Below are 25,533 nucleotides of genomic sequence, written 5' to 3'. Positions count from 1 at the left end.
ACACTCGCTCATTAGTTATTATTGTACTCATTATCAAGCATCTTTCTGTCTTAAACCGCTTAACTTTATTGTACACTTTACCCATTATATAACGATACATTTTTAATTTCCTACTTGTAATGGGTTATTGTAATAGAGCAATTCATTCTTAATTCCAGGAAATAAAGAAATATATACACTATAAAATATGAATTATTATAAGCTTTTGCTACCAATTATACTTCCGTTTGTTATTTAACTGTTACGTTAATACAAAATTACTCAGTGAACACGTATTCAAAAAAGTCTTGTAATTGGATTGCAGCCTGTCTTTACCTTTCATTTGCAACTAATTTATTAAAAAAAAAACATGTTTTGTTATGGTATCGACATACAAATAACGTAGTTTTGAATCATTTTTTGCCATAGAGCATACATATGTTCTCATTGGAGCTGCTTCGATATATTTCAAACGCCTTTGGCTATGGACTCAATTCAAGGACTCCAATTGGCTGGAGGGCAAACATCTGCTCGTTGCCTTAATGCAACTGCTTCAATACACAATCGGGTCTTGCTTTTGCTGACAGTGACAGTACTCAGCAGCAGCTGAGCGGTCCGGTAGAGCTGTCAGTTTCGGTTCGTCGTCGGACTCGTTGTGTAGTGAGAATGAAAACAATTAAATTGAAATAAATTTAGGCCACTTATAAACATCAATTAAAGTCTATGCTTTATTGTTAAATATTATAATTTTGATTTCTTAGATTCCTGGAATACTGATTAAAAGGGCACATGGTAAGTTTATAGTCTACCTCAACTCTACATTAAATTTACAAGTTTATTTTATACTTTAGACTAAACAATTCTCAAAGTATATTGTATTTACACCTTTCAACAGAGCTATTGCAGAAAGATGGTGATATAAAATACTATAATTTTTAAAATATGGACTATAATTTTTTGAAATTTAATTATTTAAAAGTAGTTTATATATTTCAGGATTTTCCACTCAAGTCTCATCTTGTTGGGAATAAATAGGCTAGGTCCTAGACCCTCACCAAACTTTATTTTTCATATTATCTCCTAAATCTGTTAAAATATAAAAGAGATTTAATAGTTTTTAAGTCTTCATTATAACATTATGGTTCAGTTATTAAAACTTTCAAAACATCTATTGAAACTTGTTTTGGTAGGCCTATCTACATAATACTGTATTAGGGCTCAGTATATGTATTTGAACGTAGGGTCAATATTATTAGTCTATTATTTTATTGTTTTACAACCTATTGCAAAAATATTATTTTTCTAAATAATCACAGCACTATTTATCAATAAAATACAGTTTTAATTATTAGATTGTTGTTTCCATTACAGTTATTAGTATACAACTGTAGTTATAAGTTTAATATATATTATATTAAACTTATTTAATATAAATTGACAATTAGTTTTGTATAGAGCACCTTAATGAAATTTTTGTGTACATCAAATGAAAATTCGGTTCCTAGGCCTAATTTCAATGTCAGCAGGAATGCTGACCTCTCTGTTATTTTCCATGAACATAGACGAGTGTCAATGGTTAGTTTAAATTGTCAGTGATGTTTAAATATGGCGTGAATCAGACCATGAATTTGCTACCGTACTTATTGCATATCTTGTGTTTTGATTTTAAAACGAGTATTATTCAACTGAAAACAAATTGACCTTAGAATAGTTGCAGTTAGCTTTCATTAGATTTCATTAGTATATTTCCTCTTTATTTGGTCATGATTACCATATTTTTTGCAATTATCCTTAACCAACTGACTAGCTATCATATTTGTTTAACAAAGTTTTTATGTTTCACTGTTTATAGAATTAATTTCGGTTATGTTCAGTTGTGTTTCTTATCATAATTTTATCGACACCTGTCACAGATATATATGATTTAAGGTAGTCACAAATTGAGGCTTAAACACCTGACAAAAATTTTTTGTAAAGTACATAACAATAATTTTAAGCATTAAAAAAACCAGTTACACCAGCCAATTATTCAGTACAGTTGTATAAAATTAATAATACATAATAAGTCACACAGTGACTTTTTTAGTGACTTTTTTAGGTTTTATTTTTAGTGAGATGTTTTATAGATACAGCTAGAAATTCCTAAAATTAATGTGGAAGTAAATAAGTTATTGTGTAAATATTTATTAAAATAAAATAAAATGTATTAATCATTTGCTTGTTTCACAATGATTCATTGTTGTTCATGTTTTTGCAGAAGACCGCTTCACTACAATGTATAGTCTTCGTATTTTTGCCGAAAACTGTTTCACAAAAATCTGTCATACTTGTGCAATAAATTTCCTGATTACGTAATTTTTGTGTGAATTAGGGTATCTATATACCAATTTGTAGAGAATTGAATTTTCCACAGAAAAACTTTACTTTTTACGTTTTATACTTGACTATGTATATATAACTACCAATTATTTTGGTATAACCCAGACATATCTTATACAATTTACTTAACATTTTCAAGATCTGTTCTTAATTATAGTACTTTTAAGATACTATATTATTATTATAAAAATAAATAAAATATTTTATATAGCTCTAAACTAAACAAAATAAAAATATTTTGTTTTATTTTCTAACTTTGTTTTTATTATGTTGATAGTAATCTTACATAAAAGTACTTTTTTTCTTAAATGCAAGTTTATTGGCTAAAAACAATAATAATACAAATACTAGCAAACATCATAATTTTTGTAAAGATACAAAAAATTTTAAGCAAAACCCTGCAAAAAGGTCATTTTAAGTGAAAAGTTTTGGTTATGATCCATGCTAAAAACACTGAAAAGTTTTAGGAACACATTAAAAAAATTGTAGAACAGCAGGTTAAGGTTTAAAAAATCCCTATTGAATACTTTTATTAACATTTTCTTGTTTTTGACATTATTAATAGACGAAAACTATTCATTTTATTAAATATGACTGATGGTAGGTTACAGGTGTAACACATTATACCCAATTCTCTAGAAGAATATCTTAAAGCAATGTATGTTATCCTAACTTTTTAATAAGTTGATTTGCTTTAACTCGTAACAATGAAAATATTAATACGTAATAGGTTTAATTTCCTAAAGACTTATTTCATAGGAAATATTAAAGCAGTTGAAAATGTAGTTTTATACTATACAGTTTTTTCATCAAGTTGACCTTGGATGTATGTACATATTTGCTCTTAAAGAATATAATTTTTAGAGATTAGTTATAATGAAATCTTATTTTTTCATCAATACTTCAATAAAATTGTGAGTGTTGAGTTTAGCTGACTTACCTCATAGTGCAGCGTCTAGAATCTGAATGCTGTCGCAGATTTGCGTCCTGGACTCATGTTCATATAAAAAGATCCAAAAAAGTCGGCAAGAAAGAAAAAAAAAAGCTAACTCCTCACATCGTTTCAACATTAGAGACATCTAAACAACAAAATATAGTGTAATTCAGGCATCAAGTTTGTGACAGCGTTCAAATTCCAGATGCTAAAAGGAAGGTGAGATGGAGCCAATCTCAACATTCAGATTGAATCAACCCTTTCCACCATAGCTATGTCATGTGTTGAATAAAATTATTATGCAAAACCTGAGTTCATGTTCAGACAATGTCTCTTAAGTCCTTTTAAATAGTATATTAATTAAAAAAAATCAATAATAATTTATATGAATATTGAGTGCTAGCTATGATAGTTCACATACAATGTTTAGTAAATTTCCAACTTTTTAACTTTTTTATATTTCTGAATATAATTAAGTTAATCGTTAGTAGAGGTTAGTGACAGTTGAAAGTTCCTTAAATGGTTCCTTAATTTCTTTAATTTATCCTTAATTAATCCTTAAATTCCTTAATTTATCAGTTATAATTTGAAAATGTGTTAAAAAAATAAATCTCATATATAAACTTGTCATGTATGAATTGTTTATAAGGATCTGTAAGTGGTTACAGTGTATAAACTTGAATATTATTAATTAATTTTCCCTCATCCAAGTATTTTGAAATTTTTAATCTGAATGATATGGCAATTCAAGTTTTAATAGATAATGTATTGATATGTAAATATGCAGGTAAAGAGTAGGTTTTATTATATTAATGATTTACATTCTACTAATTCCAGATTATGGTTTAATATTGAATTATTGTTAAGGCCAACTCAGTCATAAAGTCGTTAAAGTTTATGTCCACTTTGCAAATGGCAGATGAAACATTTTCTGGAAGACGAACTAACTGGGTATGATGTAAAATGTTCATTGAATGCATGAGTTATTCTTCTTATTCTTCCACCAATCAGATGAAGAAGACTTCCAATCGAAACAACTATTTCTTGAAATACTATTCTTGTAATTATTAAAGTAAGCATACTCAATAAGTTATTGCAGCGCGTTATAACCCTTGTAAATATTTTGGTTACAAATCGTATTGATTAAACTTTTTGATATCTGTGGATTTATTTTCTCATACCTATTATCAGATTTTATGTAGATTGACTTCCTAATCCTAGGTGAAGTAGTTTCTCGAAGTTAAGACACTGAATTATTTATATATTGACTATTTAACGACAAAAGTTATTGGCAAATTTTTGCCAGCTAGACACTAGCCCAACAAAGTAATTTATTTCTCTGGCATTTTGATACCTAGGTGCTGAGTCATTCTTTTCATATGACCACTGATGATCTTTAACCTCAGTTAACTCTAACCAACTTTCAATATTGTAGCAGATCTGTACAACTTCTGATAAAAACATAGCCAAAACATTTTTTACTTCTGGTTGGCTCATTTATATAACTTTTTTTGTCTTAAGGAATATAAAATGCTTGATAATTGTTCAAGATTTCTTTTCTCTAAAACACAAAATTTCATGTTACCAACCATTATGTTTGTTCAAGACTTATGTAAAACTCATGATATTAAGTTGATTCTAAAGTTAAGTTTATTTAAGTAATGTCAAATTTAATCAAAACTGTTTGCCTGGTTCCAAGTAAATCTATTTCATAGTAAACAAATTAATTCCTTCCAGCTGTTCTTTTTTGGTTTTAATGTCATAATGCTTTTTGTTAATACGAGTACTTCATGAGCTTCAATCCATACATGACATTAATCATCATTTTATTTGACTGTAAAAAAGTTAAGAAATCCTAAAAAAAACCTTTTAATCTGGAATGTTTATGTAAAATTTTATAAAAATCATTGTTTTCAGATAACTTTTACATTAAAGATTTTCTTATTCAACATTTATTTATGATAGATAATTTTCCTAAATGTACAACTTAAACTCAAAAGACCTGATCATATTTAGGCTACAAGGGTTCCAAAGTTTTTTTATAAAGGAGATAAAATTTGGCTTTTTTAGTACGGCCTAAACATCTGTTTAGCACATTAAATTTTGCCACCCTTAATTATACAAACTAAATTGTCTTGTGAAATTATAATGTTTAGCCTCATGCCGCAGTTTTTTGTTGTAAGGTGTGAGATGGTTATTCAATTCACTTTCGAGGTAGGAACATGTCTATAAGTTCATTGTCACCAATTTTGCTTTTTTACACTTTCGCCCAAACAAACTGAAACACCCCACAATACCATAATGGTATGAATTGTTTTTACAAAGAAGCCTGCGTCCTTGCAGCCTGTTTATTTAAGCTTTTATTAGTGTCCTGGTAGTTTTAGTTATTGCTACTGTACATCGCAAAATAAAATTACAGTAATTTGTAATAACCTAGATTGCCACTTCCCAGTGGCAATTCAACAAAATTCAACAAATTCAACAAAATCATGGTCCTGAAGGAATTCACAAGCAGTGCATAAATTTCAACTGGAGAAAGCAATATATTTTCATGGACATGAGAGTGGTATTTCAATAAATAATAACCTAAAACCACATCAGCACAAAATCTCTAAGAGAATTTTATATACATTTTCTGGTGGTTTTAAACATGTAACAATAAAAAAAATAATTTTCAAAGATAAATTATCTGAAACTAGGATAAATATCTTATTATCTCCAAACATACCATTCATTTCATTTTTACATTGAAAATTGGTTACTGAAACCGTAACAACTTCTTATTGTCTTGTAGTTACTGTAGTTAGTTAATTAACTATTCAGCTGTAAAACATCAATGTGTAAAACAGCTATTTTAAGGCAAGAAGGTACAGCTACTAATCGTATTATAACAAAAATTAATTTTATGGTGACTTAAGTCAGTTTATAGGTTTATAGCGTACAGTTAGTTGATGTAACGTATAGTGGCCATGAGTATCTGATGCCAGGAATATTTCAAGACCAGAAATTCACAACATCAAAGAAACTCTGAAGCTCAGGAATATTTGATATTGGGGAGATGAGAGCTCTGAAACTGTAAGACGCTAAAGTTACCTAAGACACGTACTTGAGGTTTTAGAGACCCTAATGATGGCTTATCTTACATCAAAGAGATTAAGATGCTGGAGAGAAGTTAGGAAGACCATAGAGGTAAGAATTTCTGATGCTGTGAACACACCAAAAACAGAATAACATAATATCTTAAGAAATCTCTTAGGTGCATATACATTTTTCATTGGCGAGACTCGTAGTCTGGAAATACCTGGTGTTAGAGAGATGCTGGAATTACTTGAGGTCCTATCAAGGAGACCCAAAAACTGGAGAATATTATATCAGAGAGACCCATGCACTGGGAGTATCTCATATCAGAATAACAAAGAGACTGGTAATATAGTATAAAAAGGTGACCTAGAGACTAAAACTTAAGAAGTCAGAATACCCAAAGGCTGTGAGTAATAATTAGTGGGGTTCATTGTCCTATGATAGATGGGAGATCTATTATGACATTAGCAGCATCTTACTGTGCAGGTAAAACACCAATTATGTACCTGTCTGAGATCGTGAATTTTTTGACCTGATCTAAATTGGACCAAGAGAATTTATGGTCATGGAAATTTCTTACAATAGTAATAATAACTAGTGAGAGACGGATATCCTCATAAGACATCTAACATCAATCATCTAGGGAGTTCTTAATATGCTCTTTTTAGAAGCCATGATATCTAAAACAATTTAAACGCTGGGGCCTAATAAATAATGAATATCTAATCAAAGTGGTCATATCAAGAAATATATTGTGGGGTAATCGAGAGAATCTAGTACATAAAGGGAGGCAAAAGTGTCTTTCCATTTTAAGTTTTGAACATATAAAAAAATTAAAGTGCTCATCAGGTATTTATAATTTGTAATAACATATTTCAAAATAGTGTTTTCACTCCTTACATTAGAGATTGAGAGGAATTATACAAATTTCAATAGACATTTATTGTCACATACAATGAAACATTTTAATGGAACAAATCCACTGGTAGCATGAAAAACTATTTCCATCTGCACTATTCTTTGTTCTTTTATTCGCTGTGTTACAATTATCAAGAGACTAAACTGATTCAGAATGCATCTACGGAATTAGAAAAGCTTTTATTTTAATTTAATGGGTTACAGAGAACAGTTTTAAAGAAGAGAAACAAGTTTTACAGAGAAAAATGTTTTAATTAATAAATTGATTTGTATTGCAGGAATGAATCAGTTTGATCGATATTGTTAAGTTTAACATTTCGTTCAGATTACTACAATTTCATAGCAAGGGAAGTTGTTGCTGGAGAGAGAACAGAACACCAAGCTGTACAAGCAGTCATGTTTATTCTTGTTACTGACTCATGGGGCAAGAGGCTGGAATCTAAATAACATTCTGCAAACATGTACTCCATTTCAGTCTGGGTTATAATCTCCCGTTTGGGAAACTAGGAGAAAGAACTAACTGAGTTGGACAGTAACACAAAATAACTTACTTTACTCGTTCTTCATTGAGCTATAAAGATACTTAACTGCTTAGCTATCTATTGTTGAATATAAAGACACCTAAAGCATTTTTACCTTTTTTTATCTTATTCATCCAACAAAAAAGTATGCCATAACTAACAATTATAGTCTGGTTCAGAATACTATTGTGTTCTTTAAAGCACTTTATAAACAAAACTCATGTATTTCCAAATAACTTCTATAATATATAGATAGTTGATTATGTGTGTAGAACTACTTGAGTTTTGAATATGTGTTTAAATGTAAGAATTAAAAATCTGTATTTATGATATGCAAAGTAGTAAAAAAATCCACACTTCCTGCTGATTTCCAATAATTACTGATAGAAAAGGGAGATTTTGATAATATTTTATAACTCAAAAGAAACTGAATTTAAAAGTGGCAGAGAATTAAGAGAACCCAACATATCAGCATAAGCTTCTAAGGCACAAAGGAACCAACATTGGGGTATTCAAAATTTTTATGGAATATTTTTTCAAAGAGATGCCACCCAGGGGGATAAGTCTGATCATAATAACAGTGGAGACCCTATATAATACACTTTAGTGTATATATTTGTAACCTTCTTGAAATATAAGTTACAATAAATCTAAAAAATATTTTGGTTTATAAAATGGAATGACAGACTTTAAAATTTAAGCAGATTTATATTGTGAATGTACTCGTACAATGTATGTGCTTGTGTGCATGTTGTGTGTTAAGAATGGTTAAAAGTGTTTTTGTTATTATTTTCTTCTTTTGCATTGTTAAGCTTCTCTTGTGATAATTTAATTATATAGAATTTCACGTTACATTTTAATAATTTATATAAATTAAATGATTTGGTCAATATTTATTGTTTAAAATAAATAAATAGTTACCTTACGTTTGTATTTAATTCTTGTACATTTTTTCATATACATGAGATTGGGTGGTAGACATGTAATTTTCAGTTTATTTCTGTGATTCATGTAGACCTAACTCGTCTTGACCATCCTTTAAGTATATGTATTAAAGAATTTTTGTTTATTGGAACTCTATACTGAATTTTGAAGATTTTTCACGCTTTTCAGTTGATATCTTCTTGATGGTAATTAAATGATTGTTGATATTAAAAAAATAGAACAACTTCATGATTGTTTTTGTTGCCCAAGTTTTAACAAAATCACTGGTTTAATAAATGTTTTTTTTTAATTGGCTCAACTACACTATAGTTTAATTTTGTTTTTAAAACAGATTTATTTTTCCTTATTTTTATGTAGTTACAAAGTAGATGGTTCAGTTCTCTTGTAAATAATAATTTGAGAAAAAAAGTCAAAGTTGTAATGTCATCTTTATTGTTAGTAAAACATTGCATTTTTCTAATCAGCCTTTTAATTTTAAAGATATAAATACTTTTATTTTTATATAATACAACACATCGAAATGATGGTTTTATAATTAAGTTCAGTTTTATTAACTCCAAAATGAAATCAATTCTTCATTTGTTTCAGATGGCAGGAGAGGAACCAGTACAAAAAAAAGAAAAGGAATCAAATAATCCTTGGATAACGGGGGGTCCGATGGGTAGTCGATCATGTGTTCTGCAGTTCCGGTGTAGTGCACTAAGCAAACCTCCCATCACCCCTCCAGGGGATGTGCTTCACATGACGTACAAGACCTACCAAGCTGAGACCAAGTTGCTCGCTGCCGTCTTGAATGCTCATGGTCTACGTGAGGTAAGTCTGTGTTACTCTTCCACATTTTATTGGCTGTGATACATCAATTGAGTAGAATTTTCTACCTTAGTTAGCTAGTGTTACAAAAGTAATAGTTTCCCTGCTTACTTTCACTTTCCTTAGTGAAATTTGTTATTCCAGCTATATTACACAAAGTTAAAATTTCTGAACTTCTGTAGTAAATAATAGTTTTACTGTGGGTTAGAAAACAAAGAATACATTAATAGTTTACAAAAAGTGGTCTTATGACAAATGAAACATCGCCTTTGTACTCAAATGGATTTCTGTACGTTAAGTTTCAGTTGTATAGCAAAATTTAATTTAAAAATTGATGTTTAAAATACCTTATTCTCATTCTTCCATAAAAATTGGATTTTTATTCAATTTCTTTTTTTAAAAACTTTCTGATTATTACCTTGTTATATATGTTTAAAAAGTTTAGTATGTGTGATCCGTGCATTTATTGATTCAATTACACAATTCAAGATTGTGCAGATACATTAGCTTTATCATCTGGTCTTTGCTCTTGAGGTTGATTATTGAAAAGCAGATACCTCTATGGGTACCTATATTTTAACTGGTACTTGGGAGTGTGTAAGGAGTTCTATTATATACAAATTTAAAAACAAATTCATTTATCTCCTTTAATTTTTATAAACAATACATTAGTTAATAAAAAATTAAAACACTAATTGGAGTATGTCCTCATTTAACTATACCGATTCATATATTTCATTCAAATAGTTCATCTCGTTGTGTTCACTAAAATCATGGCAGTAAATTTAATTTGTGTCAAATTCCTTTGTTTGGTTCTTTTGGGAATACACTTTTCTAGGAATTTTTGCAAGGTCTGAGAAAACTAAATGTGCATCAATTTTGTAGTTGTATGTTGCTCTTCCTATCTCCTTATTTTCAGCAAATATATTCCTTTCCACACATGAATTTTTTATTAGATTATACAATTATGATGCTCTGAAATTTATCTCACTTTCCAGAAAAAGTACTCTTGTCCAATTTGATAGAGATTTTAAGTATGAAAAGAGTACATTTGCTTCAGTTTCTTGTCAAACATCTGTAATGGTCCTGATCTACATTTACTCAGTTGTAGGTTCATGCAATACACTTTTAGGCTGTATTTCTCTGGTTGTAGTAATACTTTATTTTTTTTTCTAATATTTTTCCAAAGGCACTTTTCGTAAAATATATCCTCAAAGTTTTAAAAATTACATAAATATAAGTGTTTATATTTATCTCCTAGTTAGATGGAGCTGTAGCAGCATGAGATCTGTACAGCCTTCCCATTTCTTCCCACTTTGGGAAGATACACCAGCAATACCCAGTTCAAGTGCTTACATGAGGTATTTTGATTTACCTATAAAGTCAATTTTTGTGAAAATAGAGCATTTTATCCCAAAAATTAGATAAAATAGATTCTTTCTCTTTGTATTCACAATCTAATATTGTAGCGAAATATAATTATTCAAAATAGGTATAGTGTGTAGAAATAGTTGTTTTCTTATGTCAAGGGAGAAAAATATTACTTGTTAAAACTGATAAAAATTAATTATATGGACAGGAAATACAGCATAGTCAGATTGAAGCATAGTCTCTGTTCTGGATACAGTGAGGTGCATCCTTGATATTTTCTCACTGCCTGGGTCTAACACAGTCACTGTTCACCCAATATTATTCACTGTCTTTAGACTCAGATCAGGTGTAAGGTATGCGTGTGAGATCAAGAACTGCTCTGTTGGACAGCAATTCATTTTATACATGTCATTGTCACTGTATACAAACACCATACTAGATACAACATAGTCAGATAGAAGCATAGCCTCTGTTCTGAATGGAGAATCTTCTCATTTCCTGGATCTAACATAACCACAGTTGACTCCAATCTCATTCACTAAACTCATATGCTGAGATTAGGATCTCGAGACCTATTTCTGTGCTTTTACTACAGCTCCTGATGGTGAATTTCTGTTGCAGCTAAGATTTTTAAATTTAAACACAAGGACATTTAAAGTTTTTTGACTTTAACCAGTTTTTTGAAGTTAATATTAATCTACCCTTTACAATTTCAAGGCTTGTCAACAAGTTATTTTAGATATTGTAACATGTTACAATATACTATGTCTTTGTGCTTTTTTATATTAAGAGTATTATTGGTTAGTGCTGGAAAAGTCCCCTGTTGGCTACATGTATTTTATCACACTGTTAAGTATATTCGAAAATTATTTATTGTTGTTATAAAAGATGTATGTTTCCCAATAACCATGTGCTGTAATAATTAACCTAGTTGTGGGCTATATTACTATCCGTTTCTGAAATCATCATGTGTCATCATTTCCTGGGATATCGGATAAGATTATGAAATGCTGTTATCACTATGAATATGGTCAGTGCATTATGAAAACACCTTTAAAGGAGTTTTGAATTTGTACACTTTTATAAAGTGCTAAATGATATTTTTCAATAGTAGTACACAAACAGTGTTTACTACAAAACTCATTAAATGTGAATAATTAAATTTTATTTATAAAATCGAATGTTTTTAGGAATTATAAATAAATGGATATAATGCACAAAGACTTGGTGACAGCGATTTAACATCTCTTTATTAGACTGAGCTTCAACTTTTGAAGTAGGAAGAAAAATTGCCAATCTAATAGAATTTTCTATCTGAAACAAACTTAAGTATCTTATTTTTGTAGCTTTTTAAAAGAATCTTTTTAATTCAAACAGTTTTGTTTTTCTTGAAACGATCTTAAATTTTTAGTTTCAGAGATGTAGAACTGAAACCCATTGAAGAATTCTGTTATATTCACTGCTACATGTGTGGCTATAAAAAACACTAATTTGGGCAAATAAGTAACTACTATTATAAGCAGATCCCACACTAAAATATATTTACTCTAGCTTTTTTCACAACATTACTATTAGCTTAATTCCTTATTGAGGAATACAATTCATACAAATGTTTTATACTTATTTTTGTGTTAAAGAATTAAATGTTTGTGGTCATGATAATGGAAACGACAACTCTAAATAAATATTTTGGAGGGTTGGGATATTTGTATCAAATACTCAACATTCTTATTTTCCTTTTACTTGTTTTGTTGAAAGAAGATCCTCCCACCTCATGAACTTCATCATTGAATATCCATACCTGGAAATGCAATATCCGTACAGTCTTAAAGGTTAGTAGTGGTTAGAATATTATACCTCAGAAATATTCTGTACACATAAAAGAGTTACTGTTAAAATCCTATTTGAATTATTTTTTTTATTATTCCATCAGAGCACAAAAAACATGTCTTCTAACAAAAAAACATCATCTCACAGTTTGTGTAAATGTTATTATGTTTCTGAATATTCCTGATATTGGTCATGATCACTGTGAAAAATCCATATCCCTGCACCTTAGAAACAAGATGTAATGTGCTTGTACTTGTGCCTTAGGTGGAAACTCTTGATCCTCCTCACAAGGGAAGTTTCTGGCATCTTTAACTAGATAGCAAGATATCTCCTCATAATTGGTAGGATCAATAGCAGTAATTGAAAGAAATTCTAATCTAATTTCCTCTCAGCTTGCTGCGTCACATTCACAAGCCAATGACTCAAGCAGATGCATCATCAAGAAATCTTATCTGAATAGCAAGATATTCAGTTCAGTGAAACTTAAAACATGTTCTGGTGCTTAATGCATTCAATTCATACAATGAGTACATGGCAAGCCATCGGTGTGGCCGTACTCCAGAACTGAAGTTTGATGGAACTTTTCTGTAGAATCAGTGACAAAGAATTATTGTTCTGAATCATTTCAGTAAGGGGCCTTTTGTTCTTTATCATTGCAACACAGTGCACATTGTTTACTACAATAAAGATATTAGTTTAGTTTTATGAATTCATATCCCTTCGCCGCTCTAGCATCAGAAGCTTGTAGTTTTCTAAGGAAGCCACTGGATAATTAAACAATAAAAATAAACAATGTCAGCTAATTTATGCCTGATTTATGAAATTTTTATAGACATTTCGGTAATAAAAATAATTTATTGGTTTAATAGTTTCTGAATTTTTAGTGTGAGAAAATATAGAATTTACTTCTCATATGTGTGAGAAAATAACATATGTGTGTTTCGTAACCCATGTAAAATCTTTAGCTTATATTCCAGTAGCTAAATAAAAGTTTGAATTCATGTAAACATAGAACTACAAATGTGTCCTTAAAAAGCTAAAAACTTCCCAAATTAGATTCAATAAACAGGTATTTTTATCAAATTTTTATTGAATGGTTCTTGATGTACAAAATTATCAAATCAGGTGTTTTGATTTTTACCCTGTAAACATAAAGGTAATTGGGGAAATTGAACTCAAAAGCCCCTTTTCAGTTGACTGGTGACAGATTGAGCAATAATAAAACAGTTTTTGTTGGCTGACTTTGGCCCTCTTAATATAAAAAAGGGGGAACTTGTGGACACAATTTGTACACAAAACGTTTTATTTTGACACATAGAGATAAATAAGCTCATAAGTGTCCTGTTTACATGATGGAGTTACATTTAAAAGTCTTTTATTTACCTCTAGAGATCCCCATTTCTTGGGGAAATAACGTTTTTTTTAAGTTACTCCATCATGTGAAACCACATTATAAAGAAGGCGAATTTTAATAGAAAAGGAAGAATGGTGAAAATTATAATTATCTGAGTTGACTCCATCCAACTGAATTTAGAATTTTACTTAAATTGAGATTTTGTATAGAGTAGGTCAAAACATTATTTTTCTTTGCCAATGTTGCTGAATATATTGATTTAACAATTTGTGTCTACATTTAAATATTTTCTTCTTCGAAGTGTGATTCTTGAGCATTGTTAGCAAAACGTTTCTATCTTGATTATTACCGTTATACTGTGAAACTGTATTCTATTGTTTTACAAGGCTTTGTTTTGTTAACAACAGTGTTTGGGTTTCCTGTCGGAGAACAAACAGACCAATTAGCCGTTTAGAATCAATCAAAGATTTACATGTTGTTAGACAATTGATATAATTATTGTACTGTGTGCAGGAGACTTAACAGGCATATTTGTAAATTACAGTTATGCATAGGTTATTTTTTTATCTGTACATAAATAGTTTCATCTAAATTGAATTATTTCTATTATATTTATAAGTAACACTCAAATAGTTGGGTCTTTTTAGTTCTGATCATATTTTTTGGTTTGGAATCATATTAATCTTCAAACACAAATTGTTTTTCAAATTTATTACATTGCATTAAAGCTAGTGTCAGCATTGGTTCATTTTGATAGTACATATTTGCATGTATGTACAATTTTGTAGTAGTTTTTATTTGCTATTTTTTAGTGGATTAAGCTGTTAACTATACACAAATGTTTTAAAATTGTATATATTTATTTTAATTATTATTGGATGTGTAACTAGTTTTTAGTAAAACTACTTCAGACTTTCATAAAAGTAGTACCAGATGTAATAAACACCTGTATTAAATGTTTTTACGGGCACGGCAACAGTAATATATGGACGTGTTGTGGATCCTAAAATCATGTATCCCATTATATCTGCATTAATGAGAAAGAAAAAAGATATAGTAATATTTATTTTCTGTAATAATTGATGAATATGAATTTTTCAGAGCGGAACTCCTCATTGATAGCCTTTCCAAAAGTTCTTATGAATAGTTTTAATTGTTTGTAAAATATTTTAAGTACATACAGATTCTATTATTTTTAATACTCGTACATTTGAAATGCGTAACGGATACAATATCTAGATTTAGAAAAAGATATAATTCAAATTCGATAATCTGATGTTGAAACTACATAATCATTCAAATTGATTGACAATTTTTTGTTCATTTTGAAGCGTATTTAATTAAACAAAAGTAAAATATTTACTATTTAGAATTTAAAATGAATCATTATTATGTTTCTGCTATGTTTAAATTTTGACTTAAATTACAAAAAAGGCGTTTCAAATCACAATTCCAGATAAATAACACTCAAACCTATTAAAGTTATCTACAATAAATAATATAGAGGCATTGGTTTTGGCGATCTTGCTTGTTACTCCGCGCAAATCCAGTTTGAGAAATAATGTATTCTGCCTTAACACATTGTCTGCAACAGACACGTTACGGCACAGAGACTGCATGCACTGTTTGGTCTTGCTCAGAATTGACCAGTAGTTAGGGTGTTCAACATCTTTCTAATTAATCAGAGGTGCTCCATCATGTTGATTTACTATTCAAGAACATTTTCTTCTCATTGTAACTTGTTCTGTTTTTGTCACCCATTCTTAATCAAATTTGCGATAATACAGTGATTCACCTGTAGTAACCTAGAATAGATGTCACTGCTCAATTCTCGTTCAGTGATCAATGGAACACCAATTTGTCCCTATTTTTATGAAATCGTGTATACTATAATATTGACTTTTAAAATAACTATTTTGGTATTTATTTTTTGTACTTTATACTTAAGCAACGTTAGGATGTTGCTTCCTTAGAGCGAATTTTTTAATCCGCAAACCACAACTTGAATTAAATGTCACTTTGATAAAATAAGATTTGTTGGAGATGTGGTTTATGCTGGCGGGCGTGATCAGACAGATGGTTGAGCTTCATTTTCTATCCTATAATTATAAATATACGAGTTTATAATTATTTATAAACTAATGAGGGGTATAGAAAGATACTTGTAATATATAAATACATCATCTATGGAAATAACATCGTAAGATAGATATTCCAGAATGTAATATTTTTAGTCTAATCTTTAAAGGAAGTACTTCCTGACCTTAACTACTGAGTTTTGTGATATTATGTACAAGTTGGAATTACAAGAAACCAAAGAGAAAACTCATCTCCTGTCGACAATTAAAAGCCAAAAATTATCTTTTCATCATCCTAAAAAAGGATGTGCCAAATTCCCGTCGAGATGATGAAACCGTTTAGGTAAGTCGCAACATTGTGTCAGGAATGAATAAGGGACAAGGGATACTTAAGCAAGTGTGAAATTGTATCATTTGGACTGAACGTTAGGCATTTTGTGATACTTTTATTAATAAAAGGTTTTGTATCCACTAATATATTACAAATGAAACCACTGCTTTATGAGAAACCACACTCTGCATTCCATCTCACAGGTCATGATGTAGAAATACGGATCCTTTTAGTGTTTGGCACAACATTTGTTCAGTATGTAATTATTAAAAACAAATTATGATTTTATACATTTCTATAAACATTTAAATATTTTTAAAATCTATAAGGTTTAAATAATATTCAACTTAAATTGAAATAATAGGTGAATAAAGCATAATTAACCATTTTCATAAATGGAATATCTCAAATAATGTGTTAACAAGTGCTAACAAAGGAAACCAAAGTAAATATTTTCTGTGTATTGAGGTAAAAACTATAATTCCCTAAATCTTTTATTTGTAACTCACATAACTTTTACATTAACTATAACAATCATAAAAAGTTTCCTGAAACACCACTTTTCTAACAAAACAAGAATAATATTGGATCTGTATAAATTTTAATATTTACAAAAAGTAAATGTTCGATAACATTTTTGTGAAATTGAAATATTAACTAAGATATGTTACAAAAAAGTATCATCAGAGCTGGCATTATTATAAAAAAGAATCTTCTGGCAACTAACACTTCAGCCAGCCTTCTTTGTATTGCTTGAAGAAGGTGAACCACTTTTTGGAGCTATGAAAAGTTATTGTGGCACAAACAGAAATGTGAAGAGAACACAGAGCCTTTGGTAAAGTTTGTGACGACAAAAACTGTTGGACAGATTGTGTTCTGTGTGCTGATTGTTATCATGATGGCATTGTCAGTTCCCACTTTGATGAATACATTACATATTTTGATGAGATGCATGTCTTAACTGGCATGAGACTTCAGAGTGATATATTTGATTGAATATCCGTTTGATCTACATTTGTGAACAATTAAAAAGTGACAAATCTTTTGACCTTTCTGTAACTATGCCATCCATGTTAGGACCTTATGTTATCTGCAGCTTAACCATGTGTAGAACTCGTATAACTCGTATATGAACATTAATTACTACAAATTTTGTATGGCATTGACTATTCATAAATCTTCTAACAAGTTTACCTGAAAGTTTATGAGAAGATGTTGATTATTTATGTGAAGAAAATCATAGATAGAAAACTTCATGATCATGAACTGATAAATGCTGGTTACTTAAACTTCACAGTAAGTCAACAGACAGTACAAAGTTAAATCTGCCAAAGTTACATTGTACTATGCTGGTTATTAGGAGATTTAAGCTATCGGTCTAGATACTTTTTTAGTAAACCTTGTACAACCAATATAATTTGTGAAGAGAGGAAGACACTCTGTGAAATATGATAACAATAGCAAAATTATTCTGAAAGTTCATAAAAGGGTAAAATGAATGAGTACATTGCTGAGTTAGTTCACCTCCACAGATGTACAAGGGAAGGAAGAAAAATTGCCTTTGTTTAAAAAATCTGTTGAGAAAAAGATTTTGCCAACAAACAACCCAGTGAAACATACAAATTGGCTCTACTGTGACTGACTTATTGATACACACCAAGCAACTCCTTCTCGAACTATACGCCAAATTTGACAAACGTCAAACCCAACAAGGTGTCCTTAGGAAGTCGAACACCTGATCAAGTATGGTGGGTACATCAATATTTGTGTAATAGATTTTGGATCATCTGTAGTTGTATATGCTGCTGGTATTCTATGTTTACAAAAGAATGGGATGATAAAAAATGTCGCATGTGGTGTAAAGAATGGTTCTTAGACCCAAAAAAGTTTTTGCCCCGTGATTAAACTATCCTCACTGAACTGGCCACCAAAGTGCCTCATCACTTCTAAAACTATTTGAGAATAAGAGGAGTTTCTAAACACATTTGAGAAAAATAATAACTGATTCAGAACGCCTTGTTGCTGCCAAACTTCAATTTTTAGTGAGTGGGAGAAATAACGAAAGCCTGAAATTCAGTGTGAATTATCCATAAACATACAAAGCTGTTTTTATGAGTTCATTTTTTAATTAGGTAAGCATAACCTTATTAAAATTTCATATTTTTTCTTAGAACAGCATAACCATCTTTACACATGTTTATTACAGTAACTTTTGCTTTTATGAAATCATAACACATAACTATTGATAAAGTTCTGTTGAAAGACATCTTCAAATTGTAATTGTCATGAAACGTCCGCTACTATATTGGTCAACTCGGGGTACTGAGGGAGCCAGCTAGTGTGAACCACAGAGTATGAGTATTCGTGTCTGCAGCACTGTCCCCCATCACCCACCAGCACCCCTCTTGTGATGACATACAGACAGTAAACAAGCCGTTGCCATTGCTTTGTTTTTTACCTTTCCTGTTATCAAAACTTGCTTGCATATCTCTACCTTTATAAAAGAATGTTGGCTTGTTAAGTTTAAAAAAAAAGTTAAGTAGCAGATGAGGTAAGCATTAGTATGAGTGTTGAAGGAGTCTATTACATGTGATAGATCCAAAATCTTTCACAATAACTCAAAGTTGGGAGTTGACCAACTTGTTTATTATATAACTCTAAATTTTACGGGATTATAATGTTTATGAATCACATGAAGAGGTAGTTGGAGCTGGCAATTTATAAACATATGCAATAAATAATTAAAATTCCAATGGCATGAAAAAGAAGACTGAACAAATTTTAAACCTTTCAGCTATGTTTAATGCTTCAAAAATTGTACAAACACTAATTCAAGAATTAAGGACAATGATAAAACAGACAATATGCTTAAAGATTTTGTTAATTTAATTAACAAATCAGTTTTACATTACAATTCATATTTTACAATTTCAATAAAAAAAATCAGACTAGCAAATTAGACATGACTTAAGCTAAACATTATTAATACCTTGCCTTGTACTTTAAATACGCTATGTGAGTGACTAAATGCACTAGTTATATTATGGTAACATGACATAAATAGCAATGAAACGTCAGTTAGTGCATGTAGAACAGTCTTTGGTAAGCTGAATCAGTATTGATTGATGCATGGAAAACAAGGAGAGAACCAATGAGATCCTCCATTGAGCTGGAGCTGGAAGTTGTTGTCTTGTATTAAACTGACAACTGAACGCATTGCGTCACAAGAAAGTCCCCAGTTGCTCAGGTTCCCCGTGCTCTGGAGGTTAACACAGTTTGCTAGCAAAGTATTGATGGTTTCTGCAGATATACACGAGGCCTCATAGATGTAGAAGCATTGCAAGTACGGATGTCGAATTTTAAGGAGATGATCATCAGTCAGATCCAAACAACTGAAGAAATGCACTCGAGCCAAATTTGGTGCACATTTCATTAAGTTCGTTACAGCTTTCGCCGTTACACTTTTCCCCAAATGAATATTTTCTAGTTCTGTCAACCTGAGCTCACCATCAGTCAGCCAGTCGACGTTGGCACCATCCAAGACCAGTGATTGTAAATTAGTGCAGTTCTTTAATACACTACCGAGATCAATTTGCGTTAGAAACTCTGGAAGAAAGAAACGGATCACGAGTTCTTTCAAATTTCTACCATGAGGTCCTTCAAAGAATTTTAACAACTTAGCTACCCAAATAGGCGAGTTAGGAACACCGTGGAGACTGAGAGACGTCAGTGTCATAGGAAGCAGAGAGAGACTCTCTGGCGTGTGGTGGGGTTCTGATAGTGACAGCCTCTGCAGTTCTGGACACGCCGATGACAGCAGCTCTAGCCTGTGGAGGTTGGTGCGTGAACTGCGAGCAGAACGAAGATGGAACTCCGGTAGATTTCCAGGACCACAGACCCTCTCATACACTTCAAGCGCTCGGCCCATGTGGCAGTAGTCTCCCAAACTGTGTATGCCCGGTGCACTGCGTAGGGCCAGCAGTACACCTGCACTCGTCACAGCAGTGTTGGCGATATTGAGCACTCGCAGGGACTTGCACAGTGGGTTGCGACTCTCACAGTATTCCAGGAGGAAGGAAACATCGGCCAGTTTCGTTTCTGAATTTCGTGAGAAGCCTAGGTTGGAAAAAGGCCTGAAGCAAGAATCAACAGTTAAACAGAGTAACTAGTATTAAAACAATTGATTTAAAGGAAAATTATTAACTCAAAAGTGAAGTAAAATAGAAAAATGTACTATATACGTTCCTCTCTTTTGCTCTCTTTGATGGCTTTTATTAATTTACAGAGTTTGCATTATTAAAATAAAACTAAAATACAGTATGGATTACATGTTTTAAATTTTTGCATATAACTATTATATGAGTATTAAATTGTATACATATTTGGATACTTGTATATTCTTCAATGATGAGAAAACAAGTACTAGTCTGGTATGGAACAAAAATACATATGCATTCAAACATAAAAGTATTTGTCATGAGAAATCATTGTTATTGTCAATACTACCAAGTTTAAAACTTAATGACTGTGTAAATTCAGTTGATTTATAAACAATTAAATAAAAACAATCAAAGTACCTGAGTAGTTTGCGGAGACAAGACCACCTCATCGTCTTCAGTTTGCCCTTGACATTGGTACCACACCTCGTAGTTTGTGTCTTGTCACGTATTTCTACCTGCAGGAAGAGTTGGCGTAGTCCTGCGTCCGTTACTTGTCGTGAATGCGCCACGTCCAGCACAGTCAAGTTTTTGCATGCACTGCCCACCACTGTCAAGATAGAGTCACTCGCAATGTTCTGGAGTATGAGACGTTGCAGAGAGGCAGCAGACAGGAGGGCTGAATGCAGCAGGTTGTGGTCTGAAATGTTCATAATTGAAAATACTTTCAGCCAGAAGTTTTAGTGCTTTGAAACAATGTTAAGGTGTTACCTTTGTTAACTGAAATAGTAATAATTGAAAACATCCAGGAGTGTGTATTGTAAGTTATAGATTTATGGAATCCTAAACTAAAAGCCAGTGATCAAAAGCAACAATAAAATTGGCTCTAAACAAGAAATAAAAGCTGTGGTTATCTGACATGATTTCAGTCTTTGTTAATTAACAGATCTGATGAAATTGTTCAATTTTTAAGAATCCATAAAATGGCCAAAGAGAGACTCCTGAATGACTACTAGATAAAATAATGAGTCTATATTTAGAACTAACAATTTTTTAATGTTCAGTTGTTAATGACAATCATGTTATACACAATAATGATCCATTTAATTTTTTGTATGTTGTAAAAAACTAATAACTTTTGTTGAATGGAGTTCAATACAATAATACCAACATAGGGTACGATTTAAACGAATTTATGACAAAGTATACAAAACATTGTGGGCATAATATGCGAATAATAGTAAATTATACAGGTAAAATATAGTGAACTGAATGTAGGAAATTCTCTTCTAATTGTTTTTTTTTATTTAAAAGATTTATTTTATTAATAAGCTATACATCATAATGAATATGAATGAATGTAAATGTTAACAATTACATAAATAATGATCATAACAGAAAATTGTACTTAGTGACCTGTTTATTAGGAAAGTAAAGAAAAATAAACTCATAATTAATTTTGAGTTTTATTACAGCAACAAATTATATTGAAAAAGTAGACAGATTTACAAATTCTCCTTCATGAATTTATACTTTTCTGTCTGGTGAGAAGGCTGGACTGCATTTCACCCTTTGCATGACACGGGGCTCTTTGCTACTTCTTTATTGATTGCTTGAAAAAACAATTCTCATTTAGAGAGTTGGGGTGTGGCCAAGGAGAGAGAAACAACATTAATCATTGGCTTCGTGTAGATGGGTTATGACAAGAGGTTCCACTGTATTTACAACAATTACCCTAAATTATGTACTGTTATTATGCTTTATTCTTTATCTAATTTTAGAGTTAATAGAACTACTAAAAACTGACCAATCGTACAATCTTATTTATTTATTAAGTGTTGATTTTAAAGTTTTTCCTTTGTCATAAACCTTTGAGTGATAGCGTTTGAAATACATTATAATTGTATTTACATTACGATTAACTTATGAAATATATTACAATGAAAGTTTTGCAAGGCATTTGAGGATGGTAAACTGGATATAATCGGAACCTCCAAAAATAAACTTCATTAAAATAATAAATAAGACTATCTTACCTAAAATCATTTATTTTTACCATATAGTGTAGTAACAAATATTGAAAAGACAAAACTGTTTATATAGCTTTTAAAGTTTATTTATTAACTTGTCTGAAAGTTGTTGAAAAGGTTTACTGAAATGTTTTTGGCAAAGGAAAAACTTTAAAATTAAAGCTTAATAAAATAAATAAGATTGTACGATTACTCATATTCTTAGTAGTTCTACAAACTCTAAAATTAGATCAAGGATGAAGTACAATAACAGTATGTAATTTGGGTTCATTGTTCTAAACATAGTTGAACCTCATGTAATAACTAATCTACACATAAGCATATATTCACTACAATATTTTAGAATTACTTTGAAAACATCTTAGTTTTTTTTAAAGGGGTTTATTGTACAATGCAAAGCAATGGTTCTTGTTCTTCGAGATCAACCAACAAATTTTTATTTTTATTCAAAAGATAATTTCTTAGATTAATTGTATATATCTTAGATTTTAACTGCACTGGCATAACACAATAATTTGCCAAAATTGTGTTAAAATATGTTTCTAAAGAATCAATGCAAAATATTTTAAAATGTGACTTATTTTGAATATTTTGAATTGTATTTCATCTCCCTCAACAGAGAGTAATAACAGTAGACTAATAAGGAATATAAGTAAAAACAAAGTAGCTATAAACACCAAGGCAATTGAATTTTTATTGAAGAGTTTGTAAGCATTAGAATATTGTTATCTAGTTTAAACTTTACAAAATAAATATTTTACTTTAATAAAGGAAAATTTGATATTCTTTACTGAGAGTCTGCTTTTATTGGTTTTAATTAAACTTCATACAATGTTTTTAGATATTTGGTAAAAAGCGTAAAGAATTTACTCCAAATGATTGGTGTTGAAATTTGTCTAATAAACAAACTTATCTGTCATTGACTCCACTTGCAAATCTAGTCAAGCTAATGCTAGGAAGTTCTGCATGCACTTATTAATATGCAGCTTCATTGAGTGTTTATGGGCAACAGACATTTTCCATCACAGGAGATTCATTATTCACAAAAGTTACTATTTTCTGCTAGTTTGGACCTATCCCAAATATTTATAATAGTACAAACTATACACAATCTTGTGCTGAGTTAGGCCTACCTGATATTTTTCAAGAACCAAGGGTTTACATTCTGAATACCTTCATTAAAATGTTGGAAAGCATTTGCGATACAATTATTTTCTTTTATATTCACATATGAAATCTACCGTAATTTAAGTTATTTGAAATCAATATTTAAATGACAAGTGTTTATCGAGGGTGGAGATTTTATTTTAAAATAGAATTTTCTAAGCACTGTTAGTACAAAAACATGCCGTAATAAAACAAAATCCAACTTTGGAATCTTGGTTTATTGGCTAGGATTATAGACATGGTTTAGCAATCACTAAGACTTGGGGTTTCACCATCAATCTCTCCACCATGAGTGATTAAGACATATTTTCTTGTGAGTGTCATCGACTTTATGAGGAGATACTTTAATACTTGTTGTTGGTTATTTAAAATCTTCACAGTACAAACCATAAATTAAGAAAATACAATTGTAAAACATGTTTTAGACTAGATCTCATCAATTTAGGCAATTTCTGAAATTCCTCCTCAATTTCCATACAAGAGTGAGCTTTTTTGTATGGAAGAGCTAAAACGAGGATCTACTAACTTTCTGGTTGAGTTCTCTGTTATTGTGGTGAAACTCACCTAGCCTCAGCAGTGCTGATCTGGCGAGTTGAAGGGACTCAAGTCCGCTGCCCTGGTTGGTGAGTAACCTAAGGAGCGCGGCCTGGTGGCTACACCCGTAATAGCAGCAAAGTTCCACTCGTAACCGTTTAATGTCTGGAGCCAGCAGCAGAGAGAGCAGGTACAGTGGTACTGGTCCGGCACCCATGGCACCGGTATCTGGCACTGGTGTCGCCAGAATACCTGCAGTAAACACGTTAGTATCAGACATTATTGCCAGTGGAAAATAACAACTTTTACGAGGAGTTCCTAAATAGTCAAACTATTTACTTGGTAATCAGATGTGAGACTCAAATAATACTTAATTTATTATACCATGAGGATGCCAGATCACAAATTTACCAAAACTTACTGGTCTATAAAAAATTGACAAATTATTAGTAGTGAAATAATTTTTTTCCTTCAAAATTAATAACTAGATGTAAGATTAAGTATGGTCAGATATGTCAATCTTATTGTTTTTATTGAAAAATTTTTTACCCATTTCAATGTTGAGAATGATCTTTCAGAAGTACATGTCAGTAATACAGAATTATTTAAATAACAATATTTTTTTGCCAAATCAGTAATTGAAAAAATTAAAAATTTGGAGGGAGGGTGGCTATGTCCTTGAATACACAGGGTTCACAGAATAGAATATTCAGGGTTAAGGTTGCATACCATGAATCATCCACCATTGGGGTGTTTCGGCCGCACTGAAAGAGGGAGAGCCTACCACTGTTTCACGCTCTACATGTCAAATAGGGCAAAGGAGAATGTCTTCTTTATAAAGCCTCTAAAACTCTGGACCATTTCACTCACTCACTGCAATTGTTATCTTGAGCGGTGAACTAAGACTTGAACCGAGTTATTCCCTTTCAACAGTCTTATAAAGTGTGAGGTTAGTTACGTCACCACTGATTGGACAATGGGATCTCTAGATATAGCATCAGTTTTTGCTGTATACTGTTCAGGTTAAAACCATTTGAGTTATTATGACACTGTACAGCAATGATCAGAGACTGATTCGCAGGCAGTTGGAATAGTTAATTACGTTTGTTCAGTT

General features: G+C 30.9%; 2 protein-coding genes across 3 annotated transcripts in view; one reads left to right on the top strand and one right to left on the bottom strand.

Moving 5' to 3' along the window:
• The first annotated feature begins 553 nt into the window (after positions 1-553).
• LOC124352794 (tubulin polyglutamylase TTLL5) overlaps positions 554-25,533 on the top strand; it is a 158,258-nt gene continuing 133,278 nt past the window's right edge. The window contains exons 1-2 of the mRNA XM_046802467.1: positions 554-771; positions 9,346-9,570. Coding sequence (XP_046658423.1) covers positions 769-771; positions 9,346-9,570 — 228 coding nt within the window. The 5' untranslated portion in view covers positions 554-768. The remainder of the gene's footprint in view (positions 772-9,345; positions 9,571-25,533) is intronic.
• LOC124352795 overlaps positions 19,395-25,533 on the bottom strand; it is a 38,503-nt gene continuing 32,364 nt past the window's right edge. For both annotated transcript variants that reach the window (XM_046802469.1, XM_046802468.1), the window contains exons 3-5: positions 24,450-24,671; positions 21,109-21,388; positions 19,395-20,664 (exon numbers count right to left, since the gene is read on the bottom strand). In XM_046802469.1, the coding sequence (XP_046658425.1) occupies positions 19,644-20,664; positions 21,109-21,388; positions 24,450-24,671 (1,523 nt within the window). In that variant the 3' untranslated portion in view covers positions 19,395-19,643. The remainder of the gene's footprint in view (positions 20,665-21,108; positions 21,389-24,449; positions 24,672-25,533) is intronic.

This window comes from Homalodisca vitripennis, chromosome 1 (genome assembly GCF_021130785.1).
Source record: "Homalodisca vitripennis isolate AUS2020 chromosome 1, UT_GWSS_2.1, whole genome shotgun sequence".
Classification (NCBI taxonomy): Eukaryota; Metazoa; Arthropoda; class Insecta; order Hemiptera; family Cicadellidae; genus Homalodisca; species Homalodisca vitripennis.
Note: the sequence above shows the minus strand (reverse complement) of the source record. Positions and strands in the feature narration are given on the sequence as shown.